This window comes from Acanthochromis polyacanthus, chromosome 15 (genome assembly GCF_021347895.1).
Source record: "Acanthochromis polyacanthus isolate Apoly-LR-REF ecotype Palm Island chromosome 15, KAUST_Apoly_ChrSc, whole genome shotgun sequence".
Taxonomy (NCBI): domain Eukaryota; kingdom Metazoa; phylum Chordata; class Actinopteri; family Pomacentridae; genus Acanthochromis; species Acanthochromis polyacanthus.
This window is the reverse complement of record NC_067127.1, coordinates 8,291,311-8,310,675: the sequence shown is the minus strand read 5'-3', so window position 1 is coordinate 8,310,675 and position 19,365 is coordinate 8,291,311. Positions and strand designations below refer to the sequence as shown.

General features: G+C 38.1%; 2 protein-coding genes across 2 annotated transcripts; one reads left to right on the top strand and one right to left on the bottom strand.

The window, feature by feature from the left end:
* The first annotated feature begins 227 nt into the window (after positions 1-227).
* On the top strand, positions 228-8,609 carry fas (Fas cell surface death receptor). The gene is made up of 9 exons (XM_051960315.1): positions 228-543; positions 936-1,066; positions 2,892-3,026; positions 3,722-3,839; positions 5,767-5,834; positions 5,964-6,053; positions 6,233-6,267; positions 6,535-6,550; positions 7,413-8,609. The coding sequence occupies exons 1-9, from the start codon at positions 488-490 to the stop codon at positions 7,712-7,714; spliced, it is 951 nt and encodes a 316-aa protein (XP_051816275.1). The 5' UTR covers positions 228-487; the 3' UTR covers positions 7,715-8,609.
* A 6,987-nt stretch (positions 8,610-15,596) lies between these two features.
* Positions 15,597-17,501, bottom strand: LOC110945200 (cholesterol 25-hydroxylase-like protein). Its single transcript, XM_022186795.2, has one exon. The coding sequence runs from the start codon at positions 17,471-17,473 to the stop codon at positions 16,694-16,696; it is 780 nt and encodes a 259-aa protein (XP_022042487.1). The 5' UTR covers positions 17,474-17,501; the 3' UTR covers positions 15,597-16,693.
* Between the last annotated feature and the right edge of the window lie 1,864 nt (positions 17,502-19,365).

Sequence of the window (19,365 nt, the reverse complement as noted above, 5' to 3'; positions counted from 1 at the left end):
ATGCTTCACATGAAATGATTTGCTTCTTTTCTTTACTAGTTGTCATCAAAAACGTGTCACTGCAGTCCAGCAATGTGATATATATATATATGTTGAGGAAGACAGTTTCCTGTGGACGGAATTTTCTGTCAGATACTTTTTGACTCACACTACAGGGAATTGGTGTTTGTGGGGCTTTCCTAAAAACACAGCAATGATGCAGTTGGCATGAATAATAAAACATGGCGGACATCCACAGTAGAAGCTTGCACTCTTAAGTCTTTTTGTTGTTAACAGTTTCATCTGTAGATTATAGTGTGAACTGGACTCTGTGAAACTGACAGTTTCGTATTTGGTGACAGCTTTCGAAAGCGAGGAAAAACACACCGACACCGGAAACCCCCGCTTGCGTACTGTGACTTCACTGTCAAGGCGGTTACTGTATGTACTTCATACAACCAGAGAAGGGCAAATACAACGTAGAAGGAGTTTTCTAGGTGCTAACACGATGCTGGTGAGGGTGCCTGCGTTGTTTACCATCTTGTTTTTCCTTCATGTGTCACTGTAAGTAAACATATTACGGGTGTAAAGTTTGTGTGCTAGTTGACGTTTGTGCGCTGTGTTTATTTCTTATTCCTTGTTTAGTGCTTCCTTGTTTTAATGAACGTTAACACTACTTTTATAGTTAAAGGTGACTTAAAGGTTAAGACTGGGTAGTGGTTAAGTCAAATAAAACGATTATTTCGGGTTTAAGGCGGTGGAGTTTCCGGGGAACCAAACTGACTAGTTACAGAATTCAACTCAACACCTGAATTGAAACTTCGACGGTGGCTGTTATCAAAGCATAAAAAACGTACGTTAGGAGACTGCTTGGGTTTAGTTTTAAGTTATTTTTTCGAACTAAGCTAATATGGAGTAACTTACTTTCACTTTCGGTTTTCCGGTTGGTTTCTTAGTTCTGCTTCACCCCAGCCTGAAGGGTCAGCGTTCCGGGGTTCACTGAAGGAAATATTCCGTAGAAGAAGACAAGCATGCGTAGATGGCACGTACCTGCATAACGACAACAGCTGCTGTCTGTGTGGTGCAGGTGAGTGTCACAGGTGACATGTGGTCTGGAAGGGCAACATTAAGACAAGTTTATAAAGATAAATTTCGCAGCCCTCTTTAACTTTTAGGACAGTAGTGGCTCATTTTAATCAAGTGCATTTCACATTAATGTGGCTGTTCCAGCTCTATGAAAACAATTTTTACAGAGGTGGTCAGGCTGAGACTAATATACTTACAGTGGCACAAAGCTCCTTCATTCAGTCATTTTTTAGTCACCCATTCTTATCATTTGATTATGCAGGACATTAGAGAATAACTTTAAAACTCATATATACTGTACAATAAGCTTTTTCATGTAGCCTTCAGTTGAAACGATTGGAACGATTACACTACAGGCCAAACATTGAATGTATTGCAGAAAAACAAATGGATTTGTACTAGTGCTGATATTTATTGCTAAAAATGCACAAAGTCAAATTCCTATGAATAGCAAAAAGGGTATATATATACTCATGATACATATGCATTGCCTATCCCAAAAAAAGTCACACACTCTAATATTTCATTGGACTGCCTTTAACTCTGAGAACGACACACATTCACCGTGGCATCATTTCGATAAGCTTCTGCAATGTCACAGCATTTATTTCTGTCCAGATTTGCATTTATTTTCTACCAAGATCTTATATTGATGATGGGAGAGTTGGACCGCTACTCAGTCTTCTCCAGCACATCCCAAAGATTTTCAGGGGGCTGAGGTCTGGACTCTGGAGGCCAATCCATGTGTGAAAATGGCGTCTCATGCTCCCTGAACCACTCATTCACAAAGTGAATCCCATGAATCCTGGCATCATCATTATTGAACATGTCCATGCCATCAGGGAAGAAAAACTCCATCGATAGAAATACCTGGTCATTCAGTATATTCAGGTAGTCAGCTGACCTCATTCTTTGGGAACATAACGTTACTGAACCTGACCAACCCCAGATCATGACCGTAACCCCCACAGGCTGGTAGGAACTAGCCATGATGAGTGCATCACTTCATCTGCCTCTCTTCAGACCACATGACTTTCTTTCATTGCTCCAGAGTCCAATCTGGAGCCTTTTTTTCTGATTAGCCTCGCTGGTCAGTGGTTTTCCTAGAGCTACACAGCTGATTAATCCCAATCCTTTGAGTTCCTTTCACATTGTGCGTGTGGAAATGCTTTCACTTTCACTATTAAACATAGCTCTGAGTTCTACTGTTGGTTTCCTACGATCATCTAAGAGTTTGTTCCGACAACATTTGTTCCTCAAAGATGATGGTTCACTATCTTTCAGGTTTTAATCATGCGTTGGACAGTTCTTAACCTGATTTTAGGAGTTTCATCTCCTTAGTTGTTTTCTTTGCTTGATGCAGGACAATACTTTGACCCTTCTGAGACAGATTAACATCCTTTACATGACCACAGGATATGTCTTTCGACATGCTTGTTTAAGAAATAAGAAGCTCCTCACTGCATCAGCTAGGGTTAAATAAGTTGTTGCAGCTGAAACGTATTCATCACTGCAGTAATTATCCAATGGTAGGCACTTAGCTGTTTGCTTAGTTAAATCCAAGTGTCACATTTTTTTTGGACAAGTAGTGTATATTAGTTTGTGGATACAACCAACACATAGAAGTTGGATCCCAATACAACCAGAGATAAAGGTTAGTGAGTGGAAATGATAATCTTTACCAGCAGCACTCATTTGTTCAATATAAATTTGACGCAGTTTAAAACATTCTGTAGCGGGTAAGGACAAGAATAGGTGGTACAGTAATGACCTGTTTGTATGTGGCTTTTGTGTGTGTGACTTTCTCATGTGGCTTCATATTGTAGGTAAGCGGATCGAGAAACACTGTACTAAAAATCCAGACGATGGAAAATGTGAGAATTGCGAACCCGGTACCTACAACAGTGAACCGAACTCAGCCGAGACGTGTCAGCCCTGCACCTCCTGCTCACACGATCATGGTACAGACACGCCGTTACACTGCTGCTTCTTTTAGTGTCAGATGAACTGAAAACAACATCAGCAAACAGAAAAAATGCCATTTTGACCTGTATTACAAGCACAGGTGGTACTAAAATATTATTGATGCCTCTGTATGACAGAGTGAAGGCTAATCAGTGTAATGCCAGGACCAAACAGTGTTAGATATTCATTAATTTTATTATTTACACCGAGTTTTCTTATTGTGGCATGACAAAATGAGGAGGACACACTACATACCATAAAACACAAAACAGTAATACAGTATCTACCAGAAGTTTGTCATATTTGATGTGATGACACAGCTTTTCTTTGTTTAGTATCTGGATAAATTACATGAAGGTGATTTTTTTATATATAAAAAGTTACATCAACTTGAAAATATGACAGTCATTTTTTTTGACAATTGTCAAGTATTTTCTTATGTAAGCTATTCCCAGATTAATCTAAAAATCATGGTCAGATTAATTGATAAAGAAAATGCATAAAAATCGAGTAAACCCTGGTAATTTAATACAACCAAAATATTAAAGAAAGCTTCAGTCTCCAACTCGAACTTTTATTTATTGCAAGTAAGACAATAAGTTTTGTTTTTTAAAGATAAATTAAGTTTGAAGCAGTGTGAAGTCCTGTTAGCTCCTGGATTGACAGCTGTATGACTTTACTACACTTTCAGCTAATTTAGAGGTGAACTCGCCCTGCACCGCTGCCAGAGACACAACGTGTCGATGTAAGAGTGGATTCTTTTGTGACAGAGGCTTTGGAATGTGTAAAGTCTGTTACCCTTGCAAAACGTAAGTTCTGCTCCTTCAACTAGAGACTCAACAGCTCTGTCATGAATTCCGATTTTACAAAGCTTCTAAATATAATAGTCCAGTGCACCCCCACCATCCACTTTGACCACAATAATGAAAAAGAAGTATCACCTTTCTGGGGAAGTTTTGTGAAAGTAGAATTCATGGACTGAGCTGTTGTATTGGATTGCATTGCATACAGTTGTTCATATTAAAGTGTTTAGTGAATCTATGGCCCAATCCCACACACAGGCTCATGGAATTTGTGGCTCACTAAGTTTTTGAATGCTTAGTTGTAAAGATATATTTAAAGATGTTCATGGATTTCCTGACTTTTAATAGTTTCAATTTACAGTCATGGAAAAAATTGTTTGACCGCCCTTGTTTTCTGTAATTTCTTGTTCATTTTAATGCCTGGTACCATTAAAGGTATATTACCTGAAGAATACAATGAACACGACAAAAATGCAGCTGATTCCACAATACTTTATGTCCTATTTGACATGCTTAAGCTTCATTGTATTGACAGGACATATAAGAGGACATTTCATGTCATAAGCAGCACTTCACATACAAAGACCTAGAGTGGTTTCCTGCTGACATTCAAGATGTTGCACAACTCAGAAGTTGTCAGCTCTCACATAATGCCTAAAACAAAAGAATTATGTGAAGCCACAAAGGCAGCCATCTTGGCACTGCTGGAAACTGGCACGAGTGAGAGACAGGTAGAGAAAAAACTGAAGATCTCCAAGACAGCCGTTCATTACACCAAGAAAAAAACAAGCCGAACATGGTGCTACCAAATTGCTAGCTGGTCAGGAAACATCTTTCTACCCCAGGAGATGACCGTCACTCATGTGCCAAGAATCATGGTCAGACCTTTAAGGACCTTAAAAATGAGTGGGCTCTGTGGAGAGATGTGACAGGTTCAGCAAGGACAGTTGGAAACAGACTTCTAGAAGCTGGTCTGAAGTCACACAGGGCATGAACGAAGCCCTTCATCAACGATGATGACCTTTGCTACCCGGCAAGGTCAATTAAAGCCTGGATGGAGAACCAGAACACTGGAACCATGCCTTGGCCTGCTCAAGCACCAGATCTAAATCCAACTGAAAAACCTGTGGAAAATCATCAAACGCAAAATGGAGAACCACAAGCCCAATTTATTTGAATTTATGCAACAGGAATGGGCTGCTGTGATGGCAGAACAATGTCAGAAGCTGGTGGAGAGCATGCCGAGATGCATGGCTACAGTCATCAGAAACAATGGTTATGAATCAAGTACTAACTCATGTGTGAATCATGAGACTAAAACAGACAGAGAAGAAAACATGGAATGCCTCAAAGCTGTTTTTGGCAGTATAATGCCATAGCTACTGATGCAAGACCTTAAATGATTTGCGTTATTATCAAGAAAACTGTGGAAAATGGCTAGATATCAGCTCTTACATTGAACTCTTATGAGCTATTTTTGTTGTTAGCATTATATTTTCTCCAAACAAGTGTACATTTAGTTGTACCAGGCATTAAAATTAACAAGAAATTTAAGGGAAAAAAAGGGTGATCTAGTAATTTTTTTCCATGGCTGTATCACATGAAAATGCCACAAAATATTGAGTGATCCAGCCAAGCAGCTAATGAAACACAACTTCTTTTTCTTTTTTTTCTTTTTTTGTTTGTTACAGTGGCAATGTATTGTTTGCAAGTAGCATGTGCTATGACTATAATGTATCCTACTATTTCTTTTCATATGATTTCCAGCCCTCACACACAGCTGTGATGTCGCTTGAGTCTGTAACGGTTTAGTGTTAAGGCTTTGGGTTGGGGATTGGTATTGGACCAATGTGTGTACCATCTTAAAAATGTCTTCTGAATTTTTTTCTCGTCCAGTGTGTCACTCATGCTTCTTTTTTTGTTGCGGTTCAAGATGTGATTATGGTGTTTCTAAGGAATGTACACAGACTAGCGACACAGAATGCCATGGAAAAAGCAGAGGTAAGTTACAGTTAAACGTTACAGCACATAAATTAAATTATGATGGCTTTAGTTAGTGCACTGCCACAACATTTATCAAGAGAAAAAGCTGTAATAAACATATCAATTGGTGTTATCTTTGTGTTTCAGTTGCCATCATAACTGTTTCCGTCATTGCTGTTCTTGCGATTGCGGGAGCCGTTATTGGAGGATTTCTATTTTGGAAAAAGAGAAAAGAGAGTGAGTATTTCTACTACTATATGACTGTTTATGTCAGACCACCAGAGGGCACAAAATCCTAATTCATTCCTGTCGCTGAAGGGCACGGAAGTTTCAGTCAGAATTCAGAGTTAAACAGAGATTTTGTGTCTTTTGATTAATGTTTTTGTATCTTTTTCTTTGAAATTTTACCTCTTAAGTGAAAACACCGCCGGACGCAGCACTACCTGATGATGTAAGTTATTGCCTGACCTGCTCTAAGATGTTTATCTAATTGCTTTTGCACACATGAATCATAAATGCTTTTCTGTGTCTCCTCTAATCTTGGCATAGCTGCCTCTTTATGTACGAGAGACAGGTTAGTTGTCTGAAACCTTCGCTGTCCTTGCTCGTGGGCTGTTTAAGTGTTAGTGTTGTTAGTGATGTGGTAAAGCTTGTGCAAACAGTTCATTTTATTGCTGTGAAATTGAAAATTAACATTCACTGTACTTCTGCTTCACAGGAGATACCGCTTAGAGGTAAGAAAATCAAAACATGTTTTAATTGGTGCAATATTTTAGCCTGAATTGCTATTTCTTCCGACATGAAGCTTTTTACGACAGAAATGACCTCATAATCCACCTTTTTAGTCTTTCTGTTTCCATTTAATTTAGGGAAAAAAAATGACTTTTTGGCCTTTCCAAGTTTAACCAATCAGCATTTGCTTTCTCAGAATTCAATAAATTAGTGTCCAGATTTGCACTGCAGTAAACACCCTGTATTTCTTTCTTTTTTGGTTTTTGTTTTGTTCCAACCAATTCAGAAGTAAGCAACAAATGCTTTTTTGTCAACATGTTGCCAGAGACACCCTGGTTTATATCAAGCTGTTGTTAGTGCAATTACCAGTTTTTTTAATCAGTTCTTTGGTCTATAAGATGTCAGAAAATTGTAGAAAAACATGTTGACCAGTGCTTCACAATGCCAGACATGACGTCTTCAAATGTCTTGTTTTGTCAGCAAGCCAAATCATATTCAGCTTACTGTTCTAGAGACTTTTTAAATTTAAGGAGCTGGGATCAGAGAATTTTGTTGTTTTTCTTTAAAAAGAAATAGTTGGTGATTCATATAATAGTTGACAACTAATTGATTAATTAATGCAGTTCTGTTTATCTGTTTTCTGTTAGTTGATTTGCAACAACCTGAAAATTTCTTCTACACTTAATTCCATTTTAGTTAAGATTTTACTGCTGCTATTTCTTGTTTGTTTGTTTTTTTTTCTGGAAGGAGGAATATACCGTTATCCTCCTTAAACCAGCCAACAGAATTCTGAGTACCTTTGTCTTGTTTCAAACCACCATAAAGTCCTGTCTGAATGACTTTTTTCCTCCACGTTTTTTTCAGTAAAGGACCTGGAGCCGTTCCTGCCTGACATTGCAGAAGAGCTTACATGGAAGGATATGAAACATGTGGCACAGCGTAATGGGATGAAACACGCTAAGATTGACGCTTGTGAAGTCAATCACCCACGCGACGCTCAGGAGCAGACGTTTGAACTGCTGACGAAGTTTGTAGAGGAGCATGGCAGAAATGCCCTAAAGATCTTGCTCCAAACACTTGAAAAAAGTGGCAAAAAGGACCAAGCAGAGAAGATCATAGAGATTTTGTCTAGAGACAATCAAGATGGACAAAACACTTCTGCATGAATTCAGTTCAGTTGATTTTATATAGCGCAGATTCACAACATATGCCATCTCAAAGCGCTTAGCCTAGTAAGGGTGGCAATAATCACCCTGAACAAAATGAAATAAGACACTGAACAGTGCATATACTTTTTGTATTGATTTCTTTATAACATTTCCTTTAGAAATCTGGAGTTTGTGAACTTGTGTCTTAAGTGTGTTTTAGTACGTGTTGCATTTTATTGTTGGAGCCTTGTCAAAGGAGAATTTCTGTCACCGTTTGGGCCAGACAATAAAGTTCATCTGTTCTGCAGACCTTTCAAACAGAACACAGAAAGCCCAACCATCCAAAGACAACTTTGGATTTCTCTGCTCTGTTTGTATTTCGTAGCTCATTGTAATTCCAAATGAGCTACGGTGGAAAGGAACGAAAAAGGAGAAAGTAACCAAAAAAAACAAAAAAAAGAACGCGATAGGAAGGGGGAAAACAAAACCTCCAATAGAACCAGGCTCAGGGCAGGCGGTCAAATGTGCCTGTGCAGTTTATATACAGCGCTGTGTGATGTATAAATTATGGGGGGTTTTTTAATAGCTGAGATGTTTACATGATAGGATGGGATTTTATGTGTCTATTATGTGCAAATTACTGTGTTAAAGACGACTGAAGTGAAAGAATCACAAGCATCTGCATTTCAGTGGATGAAATCATAGATTGAAGAGTTTTCTGTCACAGTTTATAGTCTGTGTTGTACATACAGTTGTCCGAATAGATAACTCTGCATGCACTGAAATATGACTCCATTCTTGTGATGATTTAATAATGTCAGTCAGTTGCCAGAGAAAATTGTCATTTGGAAGTGAAGACTACTCCGCCACAGCTTGTAAAATGCACAATAAGCCTAAATAAACTTAGAAATTACTAAGTGTCACATGGGTTTTATTTCCTTACTCGTAAGTTGTGGTAAAAATTAAGATCGACTGCTGATACACATTTTTCAGTTCATCTGTTCTTCAAAGGAAAACACCCTGGAACATCTTCATTTGACAGCTCTTAATAGCTCCTCGTTCATTGCCCTTTCATCATTTATTTTTTAATTTTTTGTTGCAATAATCTCTGTACGTTTGTGATTCCATCTGCCCCTCTGTCAGTGTGCAACATTACTCAGAAACGGAAAAACATATTTGGATGATATTTTCAGGGAAGGTCGGAAATGACACAAGGACCAAATGATTAGCTTTTGGCAGTGATGCAGCTTATAGTCTGGATCTGATTTGTTAAGGATTTCCTATAGGGAGATAAAGCAGCCAGCACGACATCACTGTAACCATGACAACAAGTGAATGCAGAAACCTGCTGACGATCATATGATTGTGATCCTACTACAAAATGACTATGATTTATTAGTTGAAAATTATACAAGTGACAAATGATTAAACTGCGCAGGTGTTTCTGAGTCCCATCAGTTCCTGCCGCCTGCTACATATTTAGGTCACGCAATGCAGCAAACCCAGCCAGACAATGGTGAAGCTCCTGATGTTTCACAAAGCTTTTTTTTTATGTTCAGCCGTCAGTCTTATTTTGAACACAAATTCACCTTTATGCCCTTCACTCCTTTCATCAGGAAACACCATCAGAGCTTGTCCCCATTCCAGCTGCTTATAAGTTTAGACACATCCTTTGCTAGACAGCAACAGTTTGCCTTCCATTCTTACCTGAAGTTTAAGACTTTTCGGCAGCATCTTCGTCATATCAAGAAACTGCTTCTTAGAAAAACACTTCCTGTGCTGCTGGAATGGTGACAAAGTAAAAGCCTGTAACATCTAAAAACATGCCTGGACCCAGCTTGTCTGTCCTTCAAGAGCGACCAGTCGAAGGATGAATTAATTAAAGATGTCCGTCCATTTGCTGATCAGATGTAATCTGGAACTGACAGAAAGAGTCACCTGTATGCCGTGGTGTCCAACCTGCTGTTTCTGTCTGTTGTGAACTTCCACGTCACAGCGAGGGGGAGACATGATGAGGTTTAAATGAAGAGATAACGGGTTCCATTTTCAGAGACTCCTCAAGACGTTCACGATGCTGTAGTTGGTGTTTGTCTCTGTGTGGACTGTCATTTATTCATTGATCTCGTTTGCTGTGTTTTCATTCAGAATGTGTTGCTGCAGTTTGCCGATGTTAACTTAAATGTGACCTGAAGAAGAAGTTCCAGAGAGTGTTTGAGGGCATCACTAAAGCAGGACAGCCAACCCTCCTGAATGAGATCTACACAGAGCTGTACATCACAGAGAGAGGGACTGCAGAGGTCGATGATGAACATGAGGTCAGACAGATTGAAGCAGCATTCAGAAGCAAGCATCAGACCAGATCACATCCTTAAAGGCTCACCTGGAAGAGACCAACCAATCAGAACAGTTATGACAAAGGGAGTGGCTGGCATCGGGAGAACAGTGTTAGCATAGAAGTTGACTCTGGACTGGGCTGAAGACTAAAGCAACAAGGACATCCAGGTCATGTTCCCATTGACTTTCAGAGAGCTGAATGTGCTGAAAGAGATAAAGTTGAGCCAGTGCAACCAAAGCAGCAGGAATCTGCAGCTTTGAAGACTTCCAGGTTGTGTTGATCTTTGACGGTCTGGATGAGTGTCGCCTTCATCTGGACTTCCACAACAATGAGATCCTGACTGATGTTACAGAGTTCACCTCAGTGGATGTGCTGCTGACAAACCTGATCAAGGGGAAGCTGCTTCCCTCTGCTCGCCTCTGGGTAACCACATGACCTGCAGCAGCCAATCAGATTTTTTGCTGTACAACACTCAAAGATATTCTCTTTATAATAACATAAGACCAAAAAAAAAAAGCACACCTGCATTTTTGAGAACCTGGAAATACAACATCTTTTATGTTTTTGGTACAGAAATGTTAAATAACTAGTCAATTTTCCTGTCAGTTTACACGTTATTGCAGCACTATACTGAAGAAATGAACACAATAAATACGCAGTAAAGGTCAATGTAATGAAAATATGATTAAAGGAAACACCCATTTTGTTCATTTTGGTTTGGTTGCTCAACTGGAGTTCCATGTTCTGTCTCATAATGATTAGTCAACACTGATGACGTGCTGGAATCTTGCAGGATGATTTTTAAAAAGAAAATCTGCGGTTAAATGTAATCTGCTGTTGACCTTTCAGGGAACAAAACCAAAGTCCATCCCAGAACTGAAGGAAATTTGTGGTCAGAAGTGAAATCATGAACTCAACTGTTATGTTGTAGAAACAGTCATAAATTAAAACCTCGATTTAAGAAAGACGTACTGAAGGCAGAGAATTGTGTGAAAAACAACATTTAGAGTTCAAATTCACCCACTAATTTCTTTGTAAAGTCAGTTTAACTTCCGTTTCTATTACACATAATACGTCTATGCCGACCTGTTTCTGATGACTCACACACCCTTCTCAGCTTTAGTCATTGTCAGTATGTTATACATTTAAGAAATTTAAAGTAAATAGAAGAATAAATTAGAGCAATATCACAATCAAAATATCACTTTGACCCAAGATTAAAAAGATGCTGTTTTAGTTTGGCTCCTGCTAGTTTTCATGTTTGTAGCTATAATTGTTTTTTTCAAAACACTATGAAGTCCTGAATCAGTGAAGAAGTTTTCACCTTAAAGATGACCGAATATGACTGTGACTGTTACATTTTCTTTGAATAATGCTCAAATAATCATATACTAAACAACAGTTTAGCATTCCTACTTTTAGTTTTGAATACAGGAAGAAGGCTGGATTTCATGACTCTTTATGCAATAGATTAATCATTTTTTCCCCAAATAATGAGTTAAATAATTGGACATAAAAAGTCACAGAATTGTTAGAACCCCACTATAGTTACAGGACCAATCCCCATATTCAAACAAGATTTATTTTTGAATGAACAGCCAAGGATATTCTCTTAACTATCACAAAGAAATGAAATGTAAACTTCTCCTATTGAGAATCTGGTAATACAGAATATTAGACATTTTCAACTTGGAAAATGACATTAATACTGAAATAAATAAACAAATAAATAAATACATACATACATGATAAAAATATATACGATAAAAAAAATCTGATTAAAGGAAACACCCTTTTTATTCATCCTACTTTAGTTGCCTTATTGGACTTCTATATTCTGACTCATACAGATTCATCAACACTGACGAGAATCTTGCTGGATGATTTATAGAAAAGGAAGTCTGAAGTTAAATATAATCTAATGTTGAACTTTTGTATTTTTAAAAGAAAAGATCCTCCCAGTACTTAAAAGATCTGTGGTTGAATGTGAGACAATGAAAGCAACTGTTAAGCTCTTCAAAATAAAACAGATTTAAAACACTGTGTATTTAAAGCAGAAAACTGTGAGAAATAAGAGTTCCAATTGAACTACTTTGTTTTGCTGCATCCCATAATGTCTTCATAAAGGCTGCTTTTCTGCAAACGCAGCATGGACCCGGCCCCACTCCTCATCAACGGGGTCTGCGTTGAAAGGGTCCACTCGTTCAAACCTCTGGGTGTTCACATCTCTGATGACCTCTCCTGGACTGTTAACACCACGGCGATGGTGAAGAAGGCCCAGCAGCGACTCCACTTCCTGAGAGTGCTCAGGAAAAACCACCTGGAGGAGAAGCTGCTGTTGACCTTCTACCAAGCCACCATTGAGAGCATCCTGGCGTACTGCATCACAGTGTGGTATGCTGGGTGCACTCCAGCCAACAGGAGAGCGCTGCAGAGAGTGATCAACGCCGCCCAGAAGATCACTGGCTGCCCCCTTCCCTCCCTGGACGATATCGCCAGCTCTCGCTATCACAGCAGAGACAGAGCAAACATCATCAAGGACCCATCCTACCCCCGTCACAATCTTTTCAACCTTCTGCCCTCTGGTCGGCGCTACAGAGCACAGAAAACAAGAACAAATAGACTCAGGGACAGTTTCTTCCCCAGAGCCATCAGTGCTCTGAACAACAAGAAAACAGGAACACAATGACAGTAACATCACTGGGAACACACACTACATGCGCAATATTTCACAGGGAATCTCTTAAGTCACTTTATCATGTATGTGCAATCTAAATGCTCTTATTTTCCCCAATTGCCACTCTTTGGATTTTATTTTATTGTATTTTTACTGTATTTTTATTCTATTTTTAATTATTCTTTATTGCATTGTATTTTTATTGTAAATATTTCCTAAGCACCAAATGGAGCAGTGCTCCCAATTTCATTGTATACTTGTTATACAATGACAATAAAGGCTTTCTATTCTATTCTATTCTATTCTATTCTATTCTATTCTATTCTATTCTATTCTATTCTATTTTCCTCTCTCTATTCACATTTGACACATGACATGCCTTTGCTGATGTATTTCTGCTAACTGACACTTCTTTGTCAGCTGTTTGAACTTTAATCATGCCAACTATGCAATTTATGACATCAGGTATTTTCCACTTACTATATGTAATCATTTCAACTTAAATTCCAGATACATGAGGAAGCATGACTGGATGTCGCTGCAGATTACAGACAGGATTCTCGTAAGGCTCCATCACCCGATGCGTAACGTAAATGACGGCACATAGAGTCACAAGATTTGGTAAAAACCTGAGAAATGAAAGTAGACAGACTAAAGGGCAGAACAGAAATAACCGGGCAACTCAGGGAGGTTTCCTTCCCCTTGCAATGAAATGTTTTCATTTGGTCTGATGTGTGAAGTTGTTCTACACAAGTGCAGAGAAACGTCTTGTTGCTGCTGTGTGGGTATTTTAATGTAGATGTAGACTAAGTAGAAATTTAAACACCTCTATATCCTCAGAGGTGCCACAAATGAGGTTTAAGGACCCAAAACAAAGAAAAATCTTTTTCTAACTCACCTCTAATGAATAACTGTAGTTTGGATTTTGTGTCCTCTACAAAGAAGCTATTTGAGCAACATAAATAAATATATTTAAATGTAACATGTGACATACACATGTAGCACTGAAAACAGTAGGTATATTTATTGTTTCTCTAAATGGGTCAATATAGAATTGTGGGACTTTTTGTATCATAGTTGACTTTTTGTTTTTTTGCTGTTTTGAGGCCTGAAATCAACATGGCCGCCTATAATCAAACACCACATGGCATTTTTACAGAAAGATTCTTCTAAATATTATATATACAATTAAGTAAAATTGAAATGGAAAGTTCTTTATAAAGATATTGTAGCAAACCTGTTGATGTGTGATAAATCCACACTTGACTCACACACTACTTTATATTAAATAACTCAGAAAGCCTTGGAGTCTTTCCAGTCTTTTCTTCAGGAGGAAATGACATCATGTGGAGCAGGTCAAGTGATCTGGAATTAACACACTTCCATTGTAATGAGTAACTCAGTTGAAAGTGATTTCTCAGACACAGATACAATTTCCATATAAAAATTGATATATTACCAAAAAGAAGTATCTGTCATGATTTTCTCAACTTAAAAAGAAATCAATCAAAACTATTTTTGAATAAGCTCATTTTATTATTGTTTAGCTAATTAGAATGCGGTTGCTATTAATTTCAGACATTTTTTTAGTTGACATTTTACTGATATCCAGTCATTTTTTCTTAATAAGTGCTTGTTTCCATAATAAATAATTCTGGAATTTGTGAAGACATGATCAGAATGAACATAAAAACACGATTTTTAATTTTTTTTTACTTTTAATAAAAATGTATGCAAAATATATCCCATGGACTTCAAAAGTCCCTCAATTATATATTATCCCAAAGATCATTTTAAGCAGCACAAACTAAATACAATCTCAGGAATCTCAGAGGCAAATATCCCAAAATAAATTACATCTAAAGAGAGGAAACTGTTACATAAGATGGCTCTCCTTATTAGAACGAATACCAGAATTTTCCTCTAAAGCTGATCCTACTAACTGAAGGAAAGTGAACTTGAAGCTGTTGTTGCTTTGTTTTTTCTGTAATTATACAGTAAATCTGTGTGATAATTCATTCTTTTTTTGGGACCTTCTTTTGCTTTTACATGTCATCCTTTCAACAATACTCTATAATTATGCTGTTGCACATAGATTTATACGGATAAAACTTGTTGAATATACAATAGCTCTGTTTTTACAGGGGAACCATCTTGAGTAATAACAGAGTGAGGAGAGTGACTAAGGCAGAAAAGCTGAAAAACTTGATCACACTTCAGCTGTGATCATATTTGTGGGTGATACATGGAAGATTAGCCGGACTTGTGCAAACTCTGCGTCTGTTATTACGTTTGGGTTCCTGGAAGGGTACGGGTTTACATAAGAAAAAGATTTTGCATGTGCTGACACGGTGTCCTTTCAGCTCCAAAATATGAGGGAGTGTTCTGACAGGACAATGCGTTCTTCATCGCTTCCACGCTGAGTGTTTACACTGGAATTCAGAAGAGTTAAACACATATAAAAAATAACTCAAACCTGACTCTTGTGTTTTCATCAATAAATTGTTCACATAAGACACTGAAATTAAAACTTGTACTTATTTAACCTAAACCTAGCTTCACATTTAAGTATGTTTTTGCCTTAAGATTTTATAATCTCCATCACAGGGATTTGTTTTTTTGACTGGAAGACAATATCTCCAAAAATGCACTTATACCTGCTCCACACATGCAGAATGGACATTCACAGTTTAGTTAATTTTCAATTGATTGCTGTGTTAAAGAAAAAAAAACAGCTTTCTTTTATACACAATTTAGGCTATTTATTGAGCTCATTTACACTCCTTTTCTTATCAGTTTCCACTCAGAGTGAGGATGATTGTTTAAGGGCAGAATATCACTTTAATAAATCCAGTAAACCGAAGAATAATTACAACAAAACATCACAATTTCCAAAGTAATTCAGCTTTAATTGAATAAGAAATAATATTACAATGACTGGGGTTAACCAGCAGCTTCATTTAACCACAGCGCTTGAAGTTCACTTTCTGCGTCGGGGATATCTGCTGCATGCCATCCCTTTCTCTCTCAGCCGCAGTTTCCTGTTTCTGTTCGCTAAAAAAGAAAAAGGCAAAAATGCCAGTATTGTCCACTTCTCTTGTGTCAGTCCTTACAGTCAGTTTGGTGCAGATTGAATAAAATTAATGACCAAAACACGAGTAAATAGACAACTTCTGTCTCATTTGAGATTTCCTGCTCGTCATCGGGTGGATGTACATCCAATGGTTTGTTTGGGAGCTGAGATTTACATTTTTCCTTCTCAAATCTTTGATTCTGTTCACCGTCATGTTGTCCCGCGGGTCAAAATTGACCCGTTTTAAAGTTTGAAAATGTGGGGGGAAAAAACATTTTCACAGTGAAACTTCTGATGTCCACATTTTCAAAATGTTTTGGTGGAAAAAAAGAAATGTTAAAAATGTGTCTTAAGAACATTCACACAAAAAAAATCAACCAAAATCCAGTGAAATCTGGTGGAAGTTTTACTGATAAATATGTAAACACTTCAGATATTTTTAGGATTTTTTTTAAAGGTTTTTACTCATTGTTTGGAAATATTTACAAGAATTTTCTTGCCAAATTTGGGGGATTTTTTTTCTTTTTTAAGTAAAACTTTTAAGGGAAACCTTCAAGGAATTGTTGGATTTTTTTTCCTGACGGTTTTGCAAATTTTCAGAAATTTGGGGAATTTTTTTTGCTGAATTTTTGGATTTTTTCCAACAAAGAAACAATATTTTTCGGTGCCCGTAAATGAGGACAACAGGAGGGTTAAGCAGCAATGCCTTCATAGTGTGCGCACTGAAACGGCTACATTACAGACTGAACACAGATATTTAAAAAAAACATATCTGAGCTTGAAGCACAACAGAATGTCAGCAAGTTGTACAAAAATCAGTCTTCATTATTAGTGCTCTTCTTGCAGGTTAATAGCAGGAACAAATGTGCTTCAGCCCTTTAAAGTCTCATTGTTTTATGCCTCATTCTGAGTTTATTCTTCCCTCAGTGTTCCAAAGAGTCTGTCCCAGTGTGTGAAATATGGAGCGTAGTTCACCTTAAATTTGAGGTGATGGAGGTCATGGTGCTGAGCTCCTCCATAGAGGCCGAACGGCACCAGTTTATGAGGAGACCAGGGAAATTCATAGCCTGAGTGAGCCTCCACGGACAGGTAAATATTAGTGATGAAGAAGAACATCTCCGTAAGTGGATGGCAGTCCAGCAGCGCAGGGTTCAGCATAGAGAAGAAGCTGAGGCTCAGCATCTCCCAGACTCCTGTGTACTCCGTGGTCAGGGAGAAGGTAGCAGTGTTGAGGTGGTGCTCCTTGTGGAAGGAATGGTAGAGCCAGGAGACCTTGTGGTGCAGCAGATGCCACAGAAAGTACTGCATGTCGAAGAGGAGGAGGCAGGCCAGGACATCCCTGACAACAGACAGCACGTCTGGTGCCAGCTGAGGAGAAACCACAGGCTTCCAGTACCAGTGCATGACAGACAGAGGCAGAAGGAAACACACGTGGTTGTGGAAGATTTTACGCAGGCACCTCCAAGCCATTACCCACGTCACTTTCTTCTGAGGCTGGATCTTGAACCGGTGAAACAGGGTCAGTCTGGAGCACAGCAAATCCAGGCAGGCATAAGGGAAACAGCAGCTCAGGTAAACCGTCAGGGAGAACAAAACTGGGAAAAATGGAGATCTGAGGACAGTCTGCTGATCTCTAAACCAGTCCCAGAGACTCTGCAGAAGCAGCCTCTGTGTGCTCTCTGAGCTTGTCATCCTTGCAGTGTGAGAAACTGTAACTGTACTGACAGACTTCGAAAAAGGATGATGTGATGGAGTGTTCACCGTTGCGCAAGAGGCATTTCCTGCCTTTTTTTTTTTCTTTTTTTTTTGGTATTCAATCAAACAACACAAAGGATTTACTCAGTCATGTGACAGCCTTACAATTCAGCTTTCATGCTTTACAAGTCTTAACAATCCAAACTAAAATCTCCAGTTCACTGAATGAAACTAAATGTTTTATGTATCTTTGTATAAAACGCTTTCTGTTTTTGTTTCTGAAGGCCAAAGTTGTGACTGTGTGGTGTTCAGTCTGAGCATGCTGTATGTGAGCCTTTGATTGTGCTGATATTCAAGAATAAAGCGCCACCTTGTGGATTTAAAATGTTTATCTTCTCAGATACTGTAGTACAGGGATGTCAAACTCATTTTGGTCCAGGGGCCACATACGACCTAATTTGATCTCACAGCGGCCGGACCAGTAAACTTATAGCATAATTGCCAAGAAGTAACAATAAGTAAGTTTTTCTGACGTTTTAGTGCAAAAGAGAACAAGTATATTAGAAAAATCTTTATATGTAATGAACTGTCCTTTTAAAAATTATATTAGAAACAACCAAAGATTAAAGTAAGTGCTATTTCAACAACACTATGACTCAGTTTAACATTTATTTGTGTGCATTACAACTGATCACAGTGATTGTACAATGGCACAACATATTTAGTCACAGGTATGTGGAACTTAAAAACATAGTCCTGGAATTTAAAAAAAAAAAAAAATCTAACTCATCAAGATATAGAAATTTTTTGAAGTCTGTTTTCCACATCTGGAAAGCAATTGTGAACACCTAAATTAACTCTGCACACCTTTAAATCTTAAGTAGCAGCTATTTTATACAGACAGTTAAGAAAGTAAAGTTGTCACCTTCCATGTTTATGTATAAAATGTATATGTAAAATATACATAAAAAACTACATACATAACATGGATGCATCCATTAGAAATAATATTCCACTCAACCAAACACTTTTGTAGTGAATCTGATGACCAACACTGAATGTCACAGTATTTACTACAGCAAGTTTTCATTTAGCAACTGTTTTTTTCCCCCAGGGCAACAATGTTTAAAGTAGCATTTTACAGGATTTATTCTTGCTTTGTATTTGCTCCTGAAACTTGACATCTTTCAGCCTGCACAAGTGCATCAGTATCAGGCATTATGTCCTGAGCAGCAGCCAACTTCAGCGTGTCAGCTAAGTGCTTATGCGTGAGCTTTGTTTTATTAAATGATAAGTGGTTGTATTTATATAGCGCTTTTATCCAAAGCACTTTACATGATATATCACATTTACCCATTCGCACACTGATGGCAGAAGCTGCCATGCAAGGCGCTAACCATGACCCACCAGGGGCAATTAGGGGTTCAGTGTCTTGCTCAGGGACACCTCGACATGAGCACGACAGGCAAAGGATCGAACCGGCAACCTTCCAGTTACAAGACGGCCACTCTACCCGCTGAGCCATGCCGCCCCGTATTATTTATGTTCATTATTGAGAAAACTTTCTCACAAAGATAGGTCATCCCAAACGTGCACAATATTAGCCAGTGCTGTTAATTTAGGGTAGCCTGGAAGGAGATGCTGATCAAATGTTTCCAAGCCCACAGAGGACCCGTCCAACGCTGCTTGCAGCTTTAATTTAAAATTATTTCACCTATTTGCCTTTATATTTCTACTTTTATTAGCCTTTTCTTTTATGGATTAATTTTTTGAGTAATATTGATTTTTATTGCCACATTATTTATTTTTATGTTTTATTTATTAGCACATTTCTTCTTAGTTTTAAAAATGTGTTTATTTGTCTTTATATTTCTGCTTTTATTAGCCTT